Source organism: Arachis hypogaea, chromosome 9, assembly GCF_003086295.3.
Source record: "Arachis hypogaea cultivar Tifrunner chromosome 9, arahy.Tifrunner.gnm2.J5K5, whole genome shotgun sequence".
Classification (NCBI taxonomy): Eukaryota; Viridiplantae; Streptophyta; class Magnoliopsida; order Fabales; family Fabaceae; genus Arachis; species Arachis hypogaea.
This window is the reverse complement of record NC_092044.1, coordinates 255,102-272,843: the sequence shown is the minus strand read 5'-3', so window position 1 is coordinate 272,843 and position 17,742 is coordinate 255,102. Positions and strand designations below refer to the sequence as shown.

Genomic DNA, 17,742 nt, shown 5'->3' with positions numbered 1-17,742 from the left:
CATGACAAAAAAGAAGAGTAACAAAAAAAAGAAAGAAGAAGAAGAAGCATTCTATTTTATGTGTCACGGTTAATAAAATTTTAGTGTAAAAATTAAAAAATTTCTGTGTTCCAAAAGAAATTTTAATGATATTTTTTGTTTCGTATTTTTTTCAAACTCTTTTTCTTTCTCTCCTACCTTCTTCTTCGTATCATAATCTTTTTGTTTCACACTCATAAATTTTTTTATTTCACCTTTTAAAAAGAATAAAACAAATAAAAAAAATATCAAACAAAGAAAAAGAATAAATAAATAAAAAGTAATTATGCAACTTTTTATTTTATTTTTTAGTTTACAATAAAAACATAGAAATGATGTATGAAGAAGATTGAAAAAGAATAAAAAACATTAAAAAAACTGTAACATCAAGTCCAAAAATCTTAAAAAATTTTTATGTTAAAGTTAAGAAATTTATGTCTCACAGTTAAAAATTTTTGTACTATTTTTTATGTGAAGAAGAAGCGTGTAATTCAGACCGTGGTTTATAAATTGTAACTACAGTAATTCTTTTTATTGCATGCTGATATGGATCTATTATATATTTTTAATTTTATAAACAAAATGTGTCACATGTTATTTTCTTATTGTAATTGGAATTAAATCCTTTTTTTCAAAATTAATAAATTCTTGCCTCCTCCAAACTAATTTTACAACAAAAATGTGTCATATGTCATTCCCTCATTACAATTGAAATTAAATCTTTCGTTTCAAAAGTAAAGAGTTCTCCCCTTCTTCATACTAATTTTACAACTAAAATGTGTCACATGTCACTCTCTCATTGCAATTGAAATCAAATCTTTCCCTCCAAAATTAAAGAGTTCTCCCCTCCTCCCTCTTCCTTTCTCTATCTCTCTTATTCTTTCAACCACTCTATCTATTTTATATATCATTATTAATATCAATGACTAATTATTAATTTGACAATCAAAATATGCAACATGACATTCTTTAATTATATTAAAATTTAAATTAAAATATTAAAATTAAAATATACCTATATTATGTATCATATATTACTATTTAATTTAATAATCAAATATCTCACATGACACTCTCTTATTAAAATTGAGCAAAAATATTTTTTTCCAAAATCAATAAACTCCCTTCCTAAATTCTATCATCTACCTCTCTCCATTTTTCTATTTTTCTATACCATTTTTACTCTATATATAATTTATATTTTATATTAGTAATTTTGACAAATCAAAATATGTAATCCGATATTTTTTTATTACAATTAAAATAAAATTATTTCTTCCAAAATTAACAAACTCTCACTGTCATTCTTCATCTTTATCTTTCTCTCTCTTTTTTTTTCATTCTCTATTTTTTCTACCTTTCTGTTTTACAGAAAACAAAATTAACAAAATAATATAATTCAAATAAAATTATTATTATTATTATTATTATTATTATTATTATTATTATTATTATTATTATTATTATTATTATTATATACATTTTTTTAGTTTCAAATATTCACCACTTATCTTTCTAATCTATATTTTCATTTCTCTTCTTTCAAATATTTATTACATATAATTTGGAGAGAATACTAATGTTATAATTAAAAATTAGAATCAAAATTTAATTGTTTTAAAAAAATTAATTTTAAATTAATTTTATAACTATCAATATAATTTTTTTATGCTAATATTTAATTATATTTTTATATACATAGAGAGAAAAAATTATTTTTAAATAATAAATATAAAAATTAATTATTTCAATTTTTGCAACAGACTTAACACCTAATTAAATATAAAAGTATACATGATAAATTGTTTCAAATTTTAGATAACGAATATTAAAATTAATTGTTAATAAAAAATTAGACATTTTCATATAAAAATAATAACTAAAAATCTTATTATTTGATTTTTTATCTATAGATACCTTGGTTTTTTTAGTCAGAGACTTTTGTCAATATACGACTTTTTTTGTAAAGGTAGTTTAATTTTATAAATCTTTTGTACCATGCATAATCTATACTGTCAGAACAAAGTGGATTGTAATTTTTAAAAATGTATATTTCAGTAATATTATTACGGACAAAAATACTAATTAAAGTGAATAGGTAAGTACACTCCTAATAAAATCATTACATTTTGAATTTGAAATAAACGACTAATACAACTACTAGTATTCATTTTTCAACCAGAATAATCAATGTCTACAAAACTATGATCGAAACACTGGCAGTCACTTCTCAATAAAGTAACCTCTAACAGCATGCTATTCTCTTGACAAGCTATACACTCTATTCCATCTCTAACTAAAACAGAAAACATTAGATGCAATGCAATCATATTTCCTTCATGCATGCCTTTGAGACATTCGCACGTTACTATCACTTGGCAAATACACAAACTGTATAACAAATAATTCATTCAATGATCTCACAATGATCTGTAATCCTTCACCATTAAAATTTCGCTGCATAATTTTCTCGGCACTTGCTCTATCCTTGTTCCCTCTTGCCATGCTTGCCCTATACAAACCCCTGGACCTATATGACGGATATATATAACAAGTTGATCGTTGAAAGGGTACGGATGTTTAACTGCAAATACCAAAGACAACTGAAATTAAATAAATTCGGCACGTGCCAGCACCTTAAACGATGCATAGCCACCCTGTTTGTTATATGTGGTATGAGGAAGTATAGGGAGCCAATAAAGTATATGTACAATGTGTACAATGGGGGTTTAGAGATGTTCGATTCAGTAGGATATCAGATGTTTATTATCTCTGGTATCCGGATGGTTATTCTGGATAGTATGGGTGTATTGTGTTTGAGAAATTAGTAGTATTTTATCCTGGATGTTCATTTTTTAACTCATATTGGGCCAAATAAACAGCCCATTGTATACATTGACAACAGACTAAGAAACATATGAAGTGGTAAAAGGGTCACCAAGAAAACAATGACACAGTAGTAGACCATGCTGAAATCTATCATAGAGAAGTTTAGAGTAAAATTATGGCGAGTTTAGAATTCAGATAATGGTATGATAATACTATGAAGATGCAATATGAACGTACAGTCATAAACACATTGTATGAAGGAAACAAATGGTGCTTACCAGGTTTTGGAAAGCCTTGTGGGAATTCTTTCACATCGAAAAGCCCATCCCCAAATTCATATGCTAAATCACAAGGCTGCTCAGTTGGCATAACTTCCTTAATGTCTCTCAGTGCAAAATACAAAGGAGCGAAAGAGTCAGCAAATGGGGCCAAAATTGATCCACCTGGGTGGTTGTGAAATTCAGAAAAAGATGTTAATAGCAAGGACAATCAAGTATAACCTTGTAACCATGATGCACCCACAACCCATAAGGGCACCCCAAAGAACAAAATAATGAAAAAAGGTTGATCAACTCGAATGCATTCCTCAAAGATCCTTCATTAAACCACAATGACATCAGCATATTTAAAGGAAGACTAACATTTGAAACCTCTTCAATCTCCAACTATAGTTCTATGCTCGACATTAAGAAATCACAATCTAAAAAAGTGAAGAGTGATACTATACAAGGTTGACATCATTATGGAGAGATTTCAAATATTGTAATTAGAAAATTTAGATGTTTCTTATTTTCTTTTAATTTTTCCTTCTGTGTATGGGCACATATTCTGTTGATCTGTTCTAATAATAGCTATTTTATTTGATCAATATGAACAATCAAACACACCAAATCAATCATAAAAGTTCCTCATAAAAGTTGTCACTTGTCACCATTTCTTTTTTACTTCCTCTCTAGCAGAGAAAATTGACAAGTAAAATTGAATGTTCATCTCATCAATTACAATATTGCATGAATATACAAAGATTCAAGGTATAAATCAATTAAAAATACTATAATGTTACTTTTTTTTCTTTCTTTTGTTTAGCCTACTTGCTGCTGCAAGTGATTTGAGATAAAAGTGATATACACAGTTGGAACACTGCAAACTAGAGATATATAAGAAAAAGAAATGGTACGTAAGTTCATCGCCATATGTCACTTGAATCAGTAACTGAGCAAAGGCATCCATGCATTTCTCAGTCAAAAAGTAATAAACTTACCAATGAGACGTCCATAGGCCTTCCCATCAGTGCAAGAAAATATAGCCTTTAAAAGTAGCAGAGGAATCAACCAGAGTCTTCAAATAAATTTTACAAGAGCAAAGAGCAAAAAGGAATTGTGAATTTACCTTTCTGTAGGAATTTATCCAGGAAAGTGGCATCGGTCCTATGACACAAATGTTCAAAATCAACCTTAGCTTTTAAAGATTAAGACGGGCTAAATATGGAAGGAGAATTATACACACACACACTCTCTCTCTTTCACACATACAGAAAATTTCTTTTTTTTTTTTCTTTTCTTTTCAACCAAAAAAGATACATTCAAGTACAATAGTAGAAGAATTTTGCAAGCAGAAGCTATTAAAAAGAGCAGGATGAAATCGCAGAGAAAGAAACAGTTCCTAATTCAACTTAAGGGATTCTAAAATAATTATTCAAATTAGAAAATTTTTGGTATCATAGTTGAGGAGCTAAATAGGGAAAGACATTTTTTAATCACTCTGATATATGTTTACATGAAACTAGGAAAAAGAAACAAGTCCATAGGCCTTTTCATGGGGACTGTATTTTTTAATTCATTTCCATTTTGCTCCTCTCCAAGAACAGCATGGAGTAATGGGGAACAGAATGCATTCATTATATTAATGTATGACCAGTACCTACAATAACAATGAACCGATTCACCTGACTAACCTCCGGTTGTTCGGCAGTTATAATATTCAAGCATAACATCATCTTTGTTGGAGTTGGCGAACAACTGCGATGCACTTTTCTTTACAAGTTTGGAATCCTCATATCGCGAACCTGCTATCTGCCAAGCGATTGATACAAGTCTGCAAAATTCTCCCAAAGATATACACTCTCATACTTAGTAAAGATCAATTTGGAATACAAATTTAAGTTACTGAATATAAGTATTTCCATAAAGGAGAGAGGAACATACCTAGGTTTTAACAGAAGCAGCAGCCGATGACGTCTTTCCTCAGGAATATCTTCAATCTTTTTCCTGAAAATGAAGGTGACATTATTGAACCAAAAATCTAGTTGCAATGTATTCCCTCACAGCAGCACACCGACATTACATAATCACAAATGATAATCATGGGATAGACTATGAATCTATGAAGCACAAATGTGATACAATAGGACATGGTAGCATATAAAATTAGTACAAAAGTCACAAACTTTCATATTTTGTCTTAATAATAATAATAGTAACAGAGACAAATGAAACTATTTCCTATAATTGATGACATCAACAATCAACTAAGATTCCACCAACTACTAAAGAAATGGAAAGCTTCGAAACATTGTCCGTTAACTCATAATGATAAGTAAGACAAATGGAGCATTTCCTATAATTGATCAAGAATCGACAAAAAGTTCCATCATCATAATTCATAAGTGTGAAGTGTGAAGCAGAGAGAGAGAGAGTGACTAACCAAAGATAAGCAGCAGGGTTATAAGAAGAAGGGTCCAAAGGCACTAATTCATTAGGAGGATCAAGAAACGTGACCACATCCTGTTCATCAAAGTAAACCCTTTTCCCATTTAGAAGCATCTCAAAGGGCTTATCATCCCAAGGGGACACGTTCACTTCACTGCTTCTTCTGCTTCCACACGCAGCTCCCAAACCTGTTACCAACAACCAAAAAAGAATCCAACTTTGTCCTTTGAGGTTTGTTTGGGTGATACATACCAATATATCAAATTGAAGAAGCAGCAGCATGAGGAAGAAGTAGCGTTACTGTTGCTATGTGACTGACCTGTGAAGTTCGGAAAGCGTGGATGGAGACGGAGGAAGCTGGTTTTTCGGGGAAAGGAGGGAAGAGTTGAGTGGCGCCCCCACCACGACCAAGTTGGAGTTGTTGATGCTGCTACCTCCATGGGAGAAGGTCGCAGCCTCGCAGGTAGAGAGGTTGGTGAGTCAAACGCTGCGTAATGAATATGCACTCACTAAACGCAATGTCGTTTCAGATAATATACATTACAGTTTAGATTAATATTAATTAATGCTTGTTTGAAAATAATAAAAAAATAAATTAAAAAGCAAGCTTCGTTGTGGTTCCATTATTGGCCAATTCCAAACGCATCAACGTTATCATCCTCCTCCTCCTTCTTCTTCATCTTCTTCCTTTGCATCTGCACTGTGATCTCATTCAAACCTCAAATCCAATGCTTCTTCATAGCTCCATTCCCGCTCGCCACGTAGCTGCACCTCCCTTCACACCCAATTCGAAGACCAACAGAACCCACTTCCATTTCAGCAACTTCTCTTCCTTTAAGCCTCCAAAATGCTCCCTTTCCGCGGTTTCAGAAGCACCCCATTTCGAATTGAGCACTCACAGCAACAAGAAGCCCTTCCCCGCAGAGGTTTCTAGAACCATCATGGAGCTTGCCACTGTGGGAACCCTCTCTGCTTTGACCAATGAGGGTCATGAGGGTTCTTCTTCCCCTTTGGCCATTGGCGTCAGGTTCACCGTTGACCCTCATGAAGGCACCCCTTTCTTCTTCTTGAATCCCACTTTTCCCTTCTCTCCTCAAACCCCTTCTTCCCTCCATGTTCAGGTGCCATTCCTAATGCTAAAGCTTCTCTGCCTCCTTCTCATCATTTTAAATTATGCTTCTTATAACCAATTAAGTTGTAATTACTATGAATGATTCCAAAAAAATAAAAGAAAATGTTTTATTACATATAGATAGATAGACAGTTAGTTAGTTAAGGTAGTTGTAAGTTAGTTATACTTTCAGTTACTAGTTCTATTCTGTTAAAACATATTATACTCTAGATGAGATCGAAGAATATGTTAGTATGTTCTGGAAATTAAGTTGATCAATATAAATTTCTCATTTACTCATTTGATATGTATTAGTTAGTTTAGTTAGAGGCATGTTAGTTGGAGGAATTTGTATTGAAGAGATTGATTTGAACTTTGTGTTCATCAGTTGAACCAGTCTGGGTTGCGCACTCCTCAGTGTACACTTCAAGGCACCCTCACCAAACCACAAGATACGAGTGCAACCAAGGTCTGTTCTTTCTTCTCACTTGTTAAATCATATTTAGATTCAGTTCACCATCTATGACCAATTTCGCCTATGACTCTACTAGAAGGAAGCTTTTGTATTTTGTTATGGTTTTGGTGGCATGGTTATAGGAACATGTAGTGTTCTACCGTGCTTGTGTTTTGATGAGATCTTAGTCCTCATTGTTTGACATCCCCTGCCATTGTGCAGCGCCTTGTTTCATTGTGGGGGAAGAGGTTCGGAGAAGAAGTGGATCAAGATCTTATGTACATTGTTGCTGTAGATAGGGTTCTTCAGTTGGAAGACTTTCAAGAGGTGTGATGTTTTCTTGTTAATGCTGCTGGCTTAGTTTCCATTTTCCAACAGTTAACATTTGAAATCAATCTTGGAAGTAACCTGTTCCCATGTGTTCTAGGATGGGGAATGGATCAGCTCTTTAGATTACAAAAACGCTCAACCTGATCCTCTACGACAGTTTGCAGAAAAGTTAGTCAGTGAGATTAACACCAACAATATGGAAGACATTATTCGCTTTTGCAATGTGTATGTTGATTTGGATTTCCAGGTTTGCACCTAAACTATATTTGTTTTACTTTGGTGCTGCAATTTGCTCCTATAGAACATTGCTTAACTAAATTAGTTCAAACCTTATGCAATGACTTGGATTTCTCATTGAAGGTCTTAGAAGCAAAGATGATATGGGTTGATCGCTTGGGGTTTGACATGCGCTTGTTATCGACTCAAAAAGGCATATTCGAGGTCCGCATTCCTTTCCCTGGAGAAGTCACGGACGAAAAGGGTGCCAAGTCAACATTTAATTGTATGTCACAACTAGCTTGGGAGGTTGAAAGAAATTTCCAGCCTCTAGACTTTGAGAAGGTTAAACAATTGAAGCACATAAAGTCTTGAGTTGTAGTTGCCTAGTTGGTGTAACCACTTACTGGTTTGTCAACAAATACGAATCATCGGTGAAGCTATGTAATTCTTTTTATTTAATTCATGATTTGTGAGGATTCTTGTTGGGATCTTAATGGATTGATTCTAAGTTTGACGTAGTTTTGAGTTTAATGAAGCCTATTGGAGCAGTATTTGAGGTTTGGTTTGTGGAAAGATCAGAAATAATCCAGTGCGTGTAGCATATATTATGTATCAGGAGCATAAGAATAGTCTAACATAAGAGGATTAATAAATAACAATACGATTTTTCTTAAAAGGAAAATTATATACATGATACTAATTTTTAATTTTTGTTTCCATATTTCACTTGGTTATAAGTAAAATAGTCGTTATAACACTACAATCAGTAATGCACTAGAACGCAAGATATTAAGAGTGTGCATTTATAAGACCTAACATGCAAAAAAGAACCAAAACTATATTTTAAACTTTATGTATATATTAAAACAATGAAATTATTATATTTTTAGTATAGATTTACTACTTGGCAAATAAATTATATAGACAAATTTAAATAAAACTTGACTATTGCAACTATGATATACATACTATACTATACAATTATACTTCATTCTGTTTTCAAATGCTTCTACCTGTTTATTTTCAAACATAATATGTAGATTTAGAGTACAATCATTTACCTTGATTTTTGCCAAAATAACAAGGAAATGACATACATTAACTACTTAGCAGCTAGAGTGAAGCGAAAACTTTTGCTAACTTGTTTTATTTTACTAGTCCAATCTGCATGCTTGACACTCCCATTCTTCTTCAGCTTTGGCTGAAACATAGACCAAATCTTATTCTCCAAACTCTCTGCTGTATATTTGATATGCTTTGCAACCATACCTTCATTCTCGATTGACAAGTTGTAATTCTTCACATAGGCCTTATAGATTGGTACAATACATTCCACCAAATGCTTGCATATGTTTTTCCTCAAGGCCTCATCACAAATTGTCCAACTAGATTCCTTCTTGTACCTCTCATCAAAAGCTACATTGAAAGCATGCAATCTCTTTCCCAAATCTTGGCTACTCAATGAGGATGAAAGTAAGTCTTTTTGAACAATAATTGATAGAAGCTTTCCCCAGCTATTCCTCAAATAAAGTGCTGCATAATAGTCCTTGTATTGTTCATGTGCTCCTAACCAAGTATCTCCCATCGTATCCCCAAGCATGGTACCCCTCAAATTGTAGAAATGGCAATGATTATTCATCATGAAAATGTAGGACAATGTGATATCTTCATAGGCCTTTGACCAAGAATCAAGATTAACTGCAACTTCCTTGATTGTATCATATATTTGTGTGAAAACAATACCCTCTTCATATGTTTCATTTCTCCAACTAAGATGAATTTCTAGGACCTTTTTCAAATGTGGTAGATATGTATCATTAAGCAGCTGATTGCAGTAATCAGTTACAAAGCTTACCAGCCTAGGGACACCGCCATCTCGGGGAGGAGAACTTGGCCTTTGCAGCTTCACTTGCGCCGGAAGTTGCCAGAATATCTCACAGGCACCATTAACAACTTTGTTGACAAGATCCTTTGTCGCGATTCTAATTTCTTCACAGGCCTTCCCCCCAAAAAGTTGGTTGAATTTTAGTCTAAGATCATCTAACACACTGAATATGTCCAGCAGGTTCAACAACTTGTAGGGATCGTTTCTACTCTCCGAAACATTCCTTCCAAATAGAATGAAAGAAAGAATTCCTGATCTGATGGCGATCCTGGCAAAACACTCGGCTGATGCTTCTCGACCAATCTTCTCAAAGACACGGCAAGATAGCATGTACTCAGCATCAAGCACGTTCTTGACAACCAACTCCAAATCAATGCCCCATTGGTCTATGTAACTCGCTATTTCCCTGACATCCTCAAATTTAGCTGTTGGAATCTCAAGGTAGCTCAAGTCTAAAGTGTTCAAAGTTCTTTGAGCATTCCTCCCTCGAACTTCAACATATATAGATTTACACTTGTCTAGCCTGCTGTTTGCATTTAACCTCTCAATGATGGCCTGCAACTTCCCCATAACAGAACCTGGCAAAGCTTGTGTTGCGACGTGTGATCCTAACGAAACCAAAGGAATGGGCATTGAGTTTGCCATCAGAAGTCTTTGGAACTCGGTCTCTAGATTGTCTAAGGCTGCGCTGAGAAAACCTCCATTGACGCGAGCTCCCTCTTCCACGGCTTGCAATTCTCGCAGTATCCTCAAGGATTTCTTCACCTGAAAGAGGTAAAACTCATTGGTGATCGCTTTGTCTTGTAAGAAGTCAAGAACACCCTGCAACCAGCCAATTGCTAACGTGCAATTATCAGTGAGAAGCTTCAAGGCTTCTTCAAGCTTCTTGGCATCTGAGACGTAAGAGCATAGATCGGAACCAGCGTCTGTCAATAGAGAATTCTCCAAATGCTGCACAAATTCAAACACCTTGAGGACAGTAGCAGCAGAACATAGAACACTATCTATACCATTGCCAACGTCGATGAACGAGCATTTCTGCATGGAGATTGGTCTGAATGAAGTTTGCAGGGATTGACATCGCTGGCGAAGAAGCTCCAATCTTGATCCAGACTCATCTAATGCAGAACCAATAGCACTTGATGTTTCCAAGCTAGCTAGCAAGCACTTTCTTGCAGCATCGAGGTTCTGCTTTCCTTCCATCTCAAAAAGATGTTGGCAATCAAGTATTTTAATCTCAAAATGATTGCTAACTTTGGCTATTTAGATTGCATTAATGATTTAACGTTTTGCAAATGAAGTTTGGTCTCTGGAAAAAGATGATCTTTGTTGGTTTCTTCTGAATTGCCCCATTCACTTTCTTTCACCAAACTCAACAAAGAAAGTGAAAAGCAACAAAACTTCACTTGCAAAGCAATTAAAACATTCCTGGAAACCTCACCAACCAGGCGGTAGAACTTTCTTGAATTCGGGTAATATTAGCACAACTAACTTTCTTTCTTGTTGAGTTTGAAGACCAAAACATGCAACTCTTGTTTCAACTACGTCAACAATTTCTCAACCAAATGCATTGATATTATCCTTTACCGAGTAATAAATGTCATGCAAACAATTATTATGTTAGAATGGGTGCTTCTGGGAGGGATACGAGGAAAATAAAAAATCACAAAATACAATAAGTGATTTTGGGAAGAAAATTGGTTAGTTTAACTTTTTATTTCACACCCACTCATTTGACTAATGGGGTCCATTTAGGTACTTTTATTGTTTATTTGTAACTTCCTCCATTAATTGCAATCTTATTTTTTTCGTTGTTTCTAAACTACAAAAGTATCTCTTTCTTCCCACTTTTGTTCCTTTTGATTTAATCATACCTCAAGTCCCAAATTAATGAACAGCTAGCTTTCATGTATCCTATTTTCTTTCCCTTTGCTCTCAATAAATGAAACAAAACATAAAGAGGACGAATAGTACAAGGATTAGCCACTGTAAACATGTTCCACGATAAGCGATAAGCATTGAGCTCCATCTAGACCAACATTCACCGACAATAGAACCTAGAGAAAGAAAGAACCACTTCAGAGTAATGGTTTGATTAAATAACCAAAGATATCTAGGCTAGCATGATAACAAAGCTTTAAAATAGATGCGACTCGGGGACGAAATCACTAATCATTAATCATTAATATAGTATAACTACAATATCAATATCCAAAGGCAAAGCAAATATGTAAAACCAGCCAGTACAAATAGTTATTTGATCGATTCTCATTATCAAATATATGATGTCCACCCCCATATGTTGAAAAATGAAAGATGGGTAATAAAGATTTCTCTCAAGTAATAACATCCAAGGAAAGAATTACAGACAAAAATTTCGAACTCCAAAAGGGTAAAAATTTAATACTAACGAGTCGGCTGCTACCAAAAGCCACGAGAATTTGAACCAGGTAAAACCAAGCTTGGAGTCAGCTGCCACCAAAAGCTACATATGTTGACATTTTAGACATACAAGCGGAAGAGAAGAAGAAACGGCATCTGCTACAAATCAAGCTGCTCCCTTCTGTTTCAAAGTTATCTTATCCCCAAGACTTAGTGCAATTCCCTGAGTTTTACTTCTTATTCTGATATATCCACTCAATTTACCGTCTGATTGCTTCTCGATGCTCACATTCACCAAAGCATCTTCCCCAAAAACACTCTTAGCATAGAGGTTTGCTGCCAGGAAACCACAATCCCCTTCCAATGCAGATCTAAACAAAGCAACAGTAGATCAAAACCAGCATAAAGGAAGATCAGTTAATGGCAAGGCATGGGTCATCAAATAATCAAAAGATATATAACATTGCCCATGCATCAGTGAGCTGATCATATATGTGACAAATCAATGTTTTCCGTATGATATGGATTGGCAAATAAGAAACCAATCAGGAGAACATAGATTTCTTAAAAGCATTTGGGGGTTAAAAAATTCCAGATATTGGTTATTCAGGCATTTGGTTGGACAACCGATTGCCACAATTGCCTTTAACTCAAGAACATGTCGAGCAGTGTTTGAATGCTTAGGTGTGTTAAAATATTCCTTCGTGTAAAAGATAGAGTTGACAATAAGACACCAGGAAAAGAACTTACGGTGGTGTCAGGCACTTCATATTTGTTGACTTGATAATGTGGTTCAGGAAATCCCTCTCATCTTGTATTACTGTATTTACAGCAACCTAAGAAACAAGAATTCATCAAGATAAACTAGAATCAGAAAGCATATTTCAGGTAGTCTGGAAATGCATTGCTCTGAATTCCCATATCCCTATCAACAAGAGGAACATGTATTACATCAGTGTGTCCCTATGTGTTTTTCTTCTGGTTCTTTTTTCTTGGGTATGTCTCAACCAGTGCCCTGCATAGACATAGCTAGTACTAGCCTATGCAGGTGAATTCTCTCCTTATTCTCATATTCTCCATCTCCACTAGTTTGGTACTTGCACTAAAGTCAGCAACTCAACAGACTTTACATTTTTGGACAGAATCAGTAAAAGAAATTTATTTACAGAAAAAATCAGATTAAAAGAATACAACTGAGCAGTTTGCTAATGTGTATTATTGTCTTCTTTTAGCTATTTTGGTTATTTAGTACTTTCTTGTAATGTTATGTTCATTTCAGATATAACTTTTTATAATATTACTTTTGGTATAATAACATCAGAGCAAATTTGTTTGCATCATAATGGTATATTATACATGATTCATAATTAAGTATAGAAACTAATATATCTCTTAATAGGGACACGTTACTCATACATGTACCTACTCAACAGAGATGATAACTCAAACAGTAGACATCATAGGTTAAAACTGTTATATAAAACTAACAAACTAATAGAAGATTTCTATATAGTGCCTAAATCAAATAAAATACAATATATTCGGCTCACAATCAGGAAATACCTCAATTTTTTACCAAGCCATAAACCAGCATAGAAAACAGTAATACCAAACTTCAAACAACTATAACAGAACTGAGTCACTAATTATGACCGGTATAAAAGAATTTAAATACTAACCTCACTGCCAACATAGCAATTTCTTTTTCCAAACCATCAAAACATAGACATATGAATGTAATTATCATAGACAGAATGATGTCCAGAAAAAAATTTGCAAATTTTGTCTTTTGAGAGTACATAATAAAACAGCAAGGACATATTAAAAGCACAGACCATCACTCACTCTAAAGTATCTAGCTTTTTCCCGCAATGATAGTTTTAGTGGTTGTTAATGTTGTGGGTAAAGGTAATTCTTTTTTATACAAAGTAATAGTGTAATACCAAATGAGAGAAAGATGAGAGAGATATACCTTGTTTTCCCATTCAAATTCAGCCCACATAGTTCTGAAGGCCACATCAGCACAAGATGCAGGAGAGATGTAGTCCATGATATCAATATGGATATCATTTAGAACAATAACAGTTCTCTCTAGAACATTTGATGATGTCTCGTAGACTATGTTACCAAATATAACTCCTGTTTCAGTTGAAGAAACCTTAATATTTGCCTTAATCTGTTTGCTTGATTCTGGAGCCAGGGTATAGTTTTGTAGACGCTCAACAAGTTTGAGATCACCCATGGTTGCTAACTCCAAACACAAATTCTGAAGAGTCTCCTTGGTTCGGTTGATGACGGTAACATCAAGGACAATATCATAGTGATGCACTGTTACATACGCTTCAGCATAAACAGGATCACTAAATCCAGTGAGCTGGAGAATACGATTGAGCTTATTAGCATCATCTGCATCCTTTGTAAACTCTCCAGTAGCACGTTTGAGATCATCTTGCACCTCATCTTCCAGTTCAAGTTGACTCATGCCCTGAAAAATGTAGAACAAGAGATACACAACAAATATTTGATGAGATAATGGAACAGAAAGTGTATGGTGAACACAACAAAGCTGTTACATAATCAATTGAATAGTGACTAAAGAATTCTAGCAATGCATAACATAAAACAGTTTGATATCAGTTCAAAAGACAAATTCATCAAACATCAATCATTAGTAATGGTTAAAAACATGCAAATAGAAAATCTACAGGAATATAACCAAATAGTAATCTAGTTATGTATACATAAACATCTCACAAAGAGACTAAATGAATACTGCCATTGTACCTTCCTGCTCTTCAAATGGTAAAAATCAATAAGATCATCAGGTTGTGCATTGGATATTTGAGCCTTTGCTTTAATTTCCTCAGTCTCACGGCGCTGCTTATCTGCAAGCATCTTCACAAAGCTCTGTCTGCAAGATTGCAGCCATATCTTCCTTATCTCATCACCTGTATTGCACAGCAATCTAATGCAAAGGACAATCCTGTCATGAGAATCATTATCAATTGGATGTGGGAGAACTGAAGATTGACCCAGCTGGAGCATCGAGACCATGATCAACAATGCCTGTGAAGTTGCTTTGTTAACTTCGACTTTTGAAGTCTGAACCTCTTCCAACCTCAACACAAGTTTTGTGAGTGTACAAGCAACTACAGCACCAAGGAAGAAATCACCTGAAAGGATCAGTGATCTCAAGTTGCCAACAGAAGAAAGTGGACCCTGAACAAGGGTAGGTGGTGACATGGCAGTTTCAAGAGCAGCACTTTGCGTGGCATAAGTCCCGTCAGCAAGAATTGCAGGCCTCCTAGATGAAACAGTCGTTGAGTTTACCTGCTGAGTGGTTCTTGATGCGTCCTGGCCACCCTCTCCTTCCTCTGAAACTGTGTAAAACGGGAGATCACCAAGACACTGCTTGATGGTAGCAATCCCACTCTCAACCTCTGAGAGTGACAAGCAATACTCACCAATTATCCACAGCGCACACGAGCACACCCTAGCAGCACGGATCTGGTAAAATGTATCTAAAAGCCTGGTGATTATAGAAATGCGCAACTTTGGGTTGGTCTCGATGATCTCGCGCACAAATATTACCACATCCATGGCGGAAGCCACATTGGTATCCCCCAAGAAGTCCATCAACAGGTGCACAACAGTGCTTGCCACCTCTGGGAACTTAACAGCACAGGAATGGATAGCCTGTACAAGCATCTGCCTATACTCACCATTCTTCTCTTGCTCCCCATTTTGAGTCTTCACGACCTCCTTCTTAAGCATCAGAACAACCTCATCAATGTTCCTAGGAGTAATCAGCTCCAAAGCAATATCAATAGTCTTCCTCCTGATGTCAAGATTGGGGCTCGAAAGTGCCCTGAGGACATCCATGACCATCTCCACCATGATCTCCCTATTAGAACTCTTGAGCTCGTTGAGCCTATCCAAGACAATAAGCTTCACATTGTTATCGCTCTGGGAGAGCAACAACTGACAATAAGTGCTCGCTGCGGCCCTGATGGCAGTGGGCGCAGACGAGAGTGACACAAGGGTACTAGCACACTCATAAATAACAGCCGTTGAAGGCGCAGTCAACAGAGATATAATAATCTTGATGTACTTCCCCTTCTCCCCCTTGTTAGTCCTACAAACCTTCCTAATCAACTCCAAAACTATCATCTGTAACTGTTCCCCCCAGTCATTAATCCTATCGATGTTGGTAAACAAGTAATTAATTGCGCGATCCTGGGCACAAGAAAACAGCATAAGGAAAGCATTTCGCTTACTAGAAGGATCCTGCTCCGACGAGAGGAACTTCTCCACGATCTCCGGCGCCGAATCGAGTAACTGCTCCCCCTGAGGAAGCTTATACACGGACATAACAGCAAGAACCGCATTGCGGCGAACGAAAGGGTGGCGGTGCTCGAGATTGGACAAGATCGAAGGGATCAATGGCTCAATTATCTCGGATTCGTTGAGACGGCAGAGGAATCGGAGCGTAACACCACGAATGTACTCGTTAGGGTGCTGAAGGTTGTTGCGGAGGTTCTGGCAGATGAGGATCATCTCAGGGAGCACCTTGCCGCGCGAATCGGTCTTGTCAATGATCTCGAGGTAGAGCAATAGAAGCTTCTGAACTGTGTGATCCTCGGAGGGAAGCACGTAGCGAATGATTGTGATGAAGAGCTGTGGAATGGTTTCACCGTTGAGGAGGAGCATGATGGCTTTCTTGAGAGCCTCGATCTTGGCACCGGCGTCGTTTCCTTCGAGAGCCTCCTTAATCTCGTTGGCCAGCGCCGGCGTTCCCTTGTCGAAGTGCACCAATAAGCTGCATGACTTCTCCATTTCTCGATTTCTCTCTTTGGGATCGCAATTCGGATCTCTCAGATTTTCAGATCTGAGATTCAGAGGAAGTTAGCAATGCTGGTCGGTGGTGCTACTCCTATTACTACTACGCTGCAATTCTGATACAATGGAAATGGAATTTTGGATCAGAGAGAGAGAGAGAAGAGAGACAAGAGAAGAGAAAGAGGAGCAGATGCAGATCTGAGTGTGTGATTTGAGCTTGGAACTGTGAGCTAAAGAGGAAACAAAAAACACGCCATTCGGGTACCCATAGTGTTCCATTTTGGGCCTCATTGGGTCTCTTAAAGTGGAAGCTTTATTGGGCCGATTATTCATTCTGCATCACACATCGTTATTGGGCCTCTATGTATCTTATTTGGGCCTAATTAATTCAGATCCAAAAAATGAGTTAATACCAAAAAGGCCTTAGGGCCCCTTCGGTCACCAAAAAAAGTACCAAAAACAAAGGTGCTTATTTTGATTAAGAAAACATCATAAGTTTGTATGGTAAATTTAGATATAATAAAAACAATAAAACAACATATAATAAATTATTTTGTCCTTTTTTTTTTCCCATAGTATCCCCTAATCTGACAAGCCACCAAAAACCAATAGTCGCAAGTCTGGTTCATTTAAAGGTCTCTTACTGACCAATGAGTTGTTGCATGCACACGGCGGAATTCAAATATCTAACACTTGCTTAAATGGACGAGTGAGCTAACTACTCAACCACCTCAAATTGGTTAATTATTTTGTCTTTTTGATAAAGTTAAAAAGCTACTTCTGAGTTTGGTCCTAACAGCTTTTGGATTAAAATGCATACTTTTTCATACATGCACTACATTTTTTCTTGTAGAGTAAGCCACAAATAGGGACATAGATCGATTACACTACCAGATACATAACTTCAGCTGCTTTATCTTTACTCCATCAGGTTAATATATATGTTATATATATTTTCCACGTCAGA

At 35.7% G+C, this 17,742-nt stretch overlaps 4 protein-coding genes across 5 annotated transcripts; 1 reads left to right on the top strand and 3 right to left on the bottom strand.

Annotated features, from left to right (window-relative positions):
* Positions 1–2,121: 2,121 nt before the first annotated feature.
* LOC112709685 (uncharacterized) lies at positions 2,122–6,013 on the bottom strand. Of its 2 annotated transcripts, none has more exons than XM_025761584.3 (8): positions 5,875–6,013; positions 5,551–5,743; positions 5,052–5,114; positions 4,802–4,941; positions 4,237–4,274; positions 4,109–4,154; positions 3,126–3,290; positions 2,122–2,602 (listed from the first exon to the last, which is right to left on the bottom strand). In XM_025761584.3, the coding sequence occupies exons 1-8, from the start codon at positions 5,993–5,995 to the stop codon at positions 2,439–2,441; spliced, it is 930 nt and encodes a 309-aa protein (XP_025617369.1). In that variant the 5' UTR covers positions 5,996–6,013; the 3' UTR covers positions 2,122–2,438. The 2 variants fall into 2 exon arrangements, with proteins under 2 accessions (XP_025617369.1, XP_072059874.1); XM_072203773.1 differs by having other exon boundaries at positions 2,122–2,548.
* Positions 6,014–6,283: 270 nt separating this feature from the next.
* Positions 6,284–8,220, top strand: LOC112709684 (glutamyl-tRNA reductase-binding protein, chloroplastic). Its single transcript, XM_025761581.3, has 5 exons — positions 6,284–6,676; positions 7,055–7,135; positions 7,343–7,447; positions 7,548–7,697; positions 7,811–8,220. Exons 1-5 carry the CDS (start codon positions 6,284–6,286, stop codon positions 8,039–8,041), a joined length of 960 nt encoding a protein of 319 aa, XP_025617366.1. The 3' UTR covers positions 8,042–8,220.
* A 551-nt stretch (positions 8,221–8,771) lies between these two features.
* LOC112712730 (exocyst complex component EXO70A1) lies at positions 8,772–10,757 on the bottom strand. The gene has a single exon (XM_025765662.1). It carries the CDS (start codon positions 10,755–10,757, stop codon positions 8,772–8,774), a length of 1,986 nt encoding a protein of 661 aa, XP_025621447.1.
* A 953-nt stretch (positions 10,758–11,710) lies between these two features.
* LOC112709682 (coatomer subunit beta-1) lies at positions 11,711–17,047 on the bottom strand. Its single transcript, XM_025761580.3, has 4 exons — positions 14,721–17,047; positions 13,909–14,421; positions 12,687–12,772; positions 11,711–12,307 (listed from the first exon to the last, which is right to left on the bottom strand). The coding sequence occupies exons 1-4, from the start codon at positions 16,770–16,772 to the stop codon at positions 12,103–12,105; spliced, it is 2,856 nt and encodes a 951-aa protein (XP_025617365.1). The 5' UTR covers positions 16,773–17,047; the 3' UTR covers positions 11,711–12,102.
* Positions 17,048–17,742: the final 695 nt, after the last annotated feature.

Coding starts and splice junctions, on each gene's coding strand:
- LOC112709685 (XM_025761584.3), bottom strand. CDS start 5,995: ATGGAGGTAGCAGCATCAACAACTCCAACTTGGTCGTGGTGGGGGCGC. Junction 4,942..5,051: donor CTGCTTCTGTTAAAACCTAG/GTATGTTCCTCT, acceptor AGAATTTTGCAG/ACTTGTATCAATCGCTTGGC. Junction 3,291..4,108: donor GGCCTATGGACGTCTCATTG/GTAAGTTTATTA, acceptor ACAACCACCCAG/GTGGATCAATTTTGGCCCCA.
- LOC112709684 (XM_025761581.3), top strand. CDS start 6,284: ATGCTTCTTCATAGCTCCATTCCCGCTCGCCACGTAGCTGCACCTCCC. Junction 7,136..7,342: donor AAGATACGAGTGCAACCAAG/GTCTGTTCTTTC, acceptor GCCATTGTGCAG/CGCCTTGTTTCATTGTGGGG. Junction 7,698..7,810: donor ATGTTGATTTGGATTTCCAG/GTTTGCACCTAA, acceptor TTCTCATTGAAG/GTCTTAGAAGCAAAGATGAT.
- LOC112712730 (XM_025765662.1), bottom strand. CDS start 10,757: ATGGAAGGAAAGCAGAACCTCGATGCTGCAAGAAAGTGCTTGCTAGCT.
- LOC112709682 (XM_025761580.3), bottom strand. CDS start 16,772: ATGGAGAAGTCATGCAGCTTATTGGTGCACTTCGACAAGGGAACGCCG. Junction 12,773..13,908: donor AATTTGAATGGGAAAACAAG/GTATATCTCTCT, acceptor CTTGTTTCTTAG/GTTGCTGTAAATACAGTAAT. Junction 12,308..12,686: donor ATGAAGTGCCTGACACCACC/GTAAGTTCTTTT, acceptor TGCTTTGTTTAG/ATCTGCATTGGAAGGGGATT.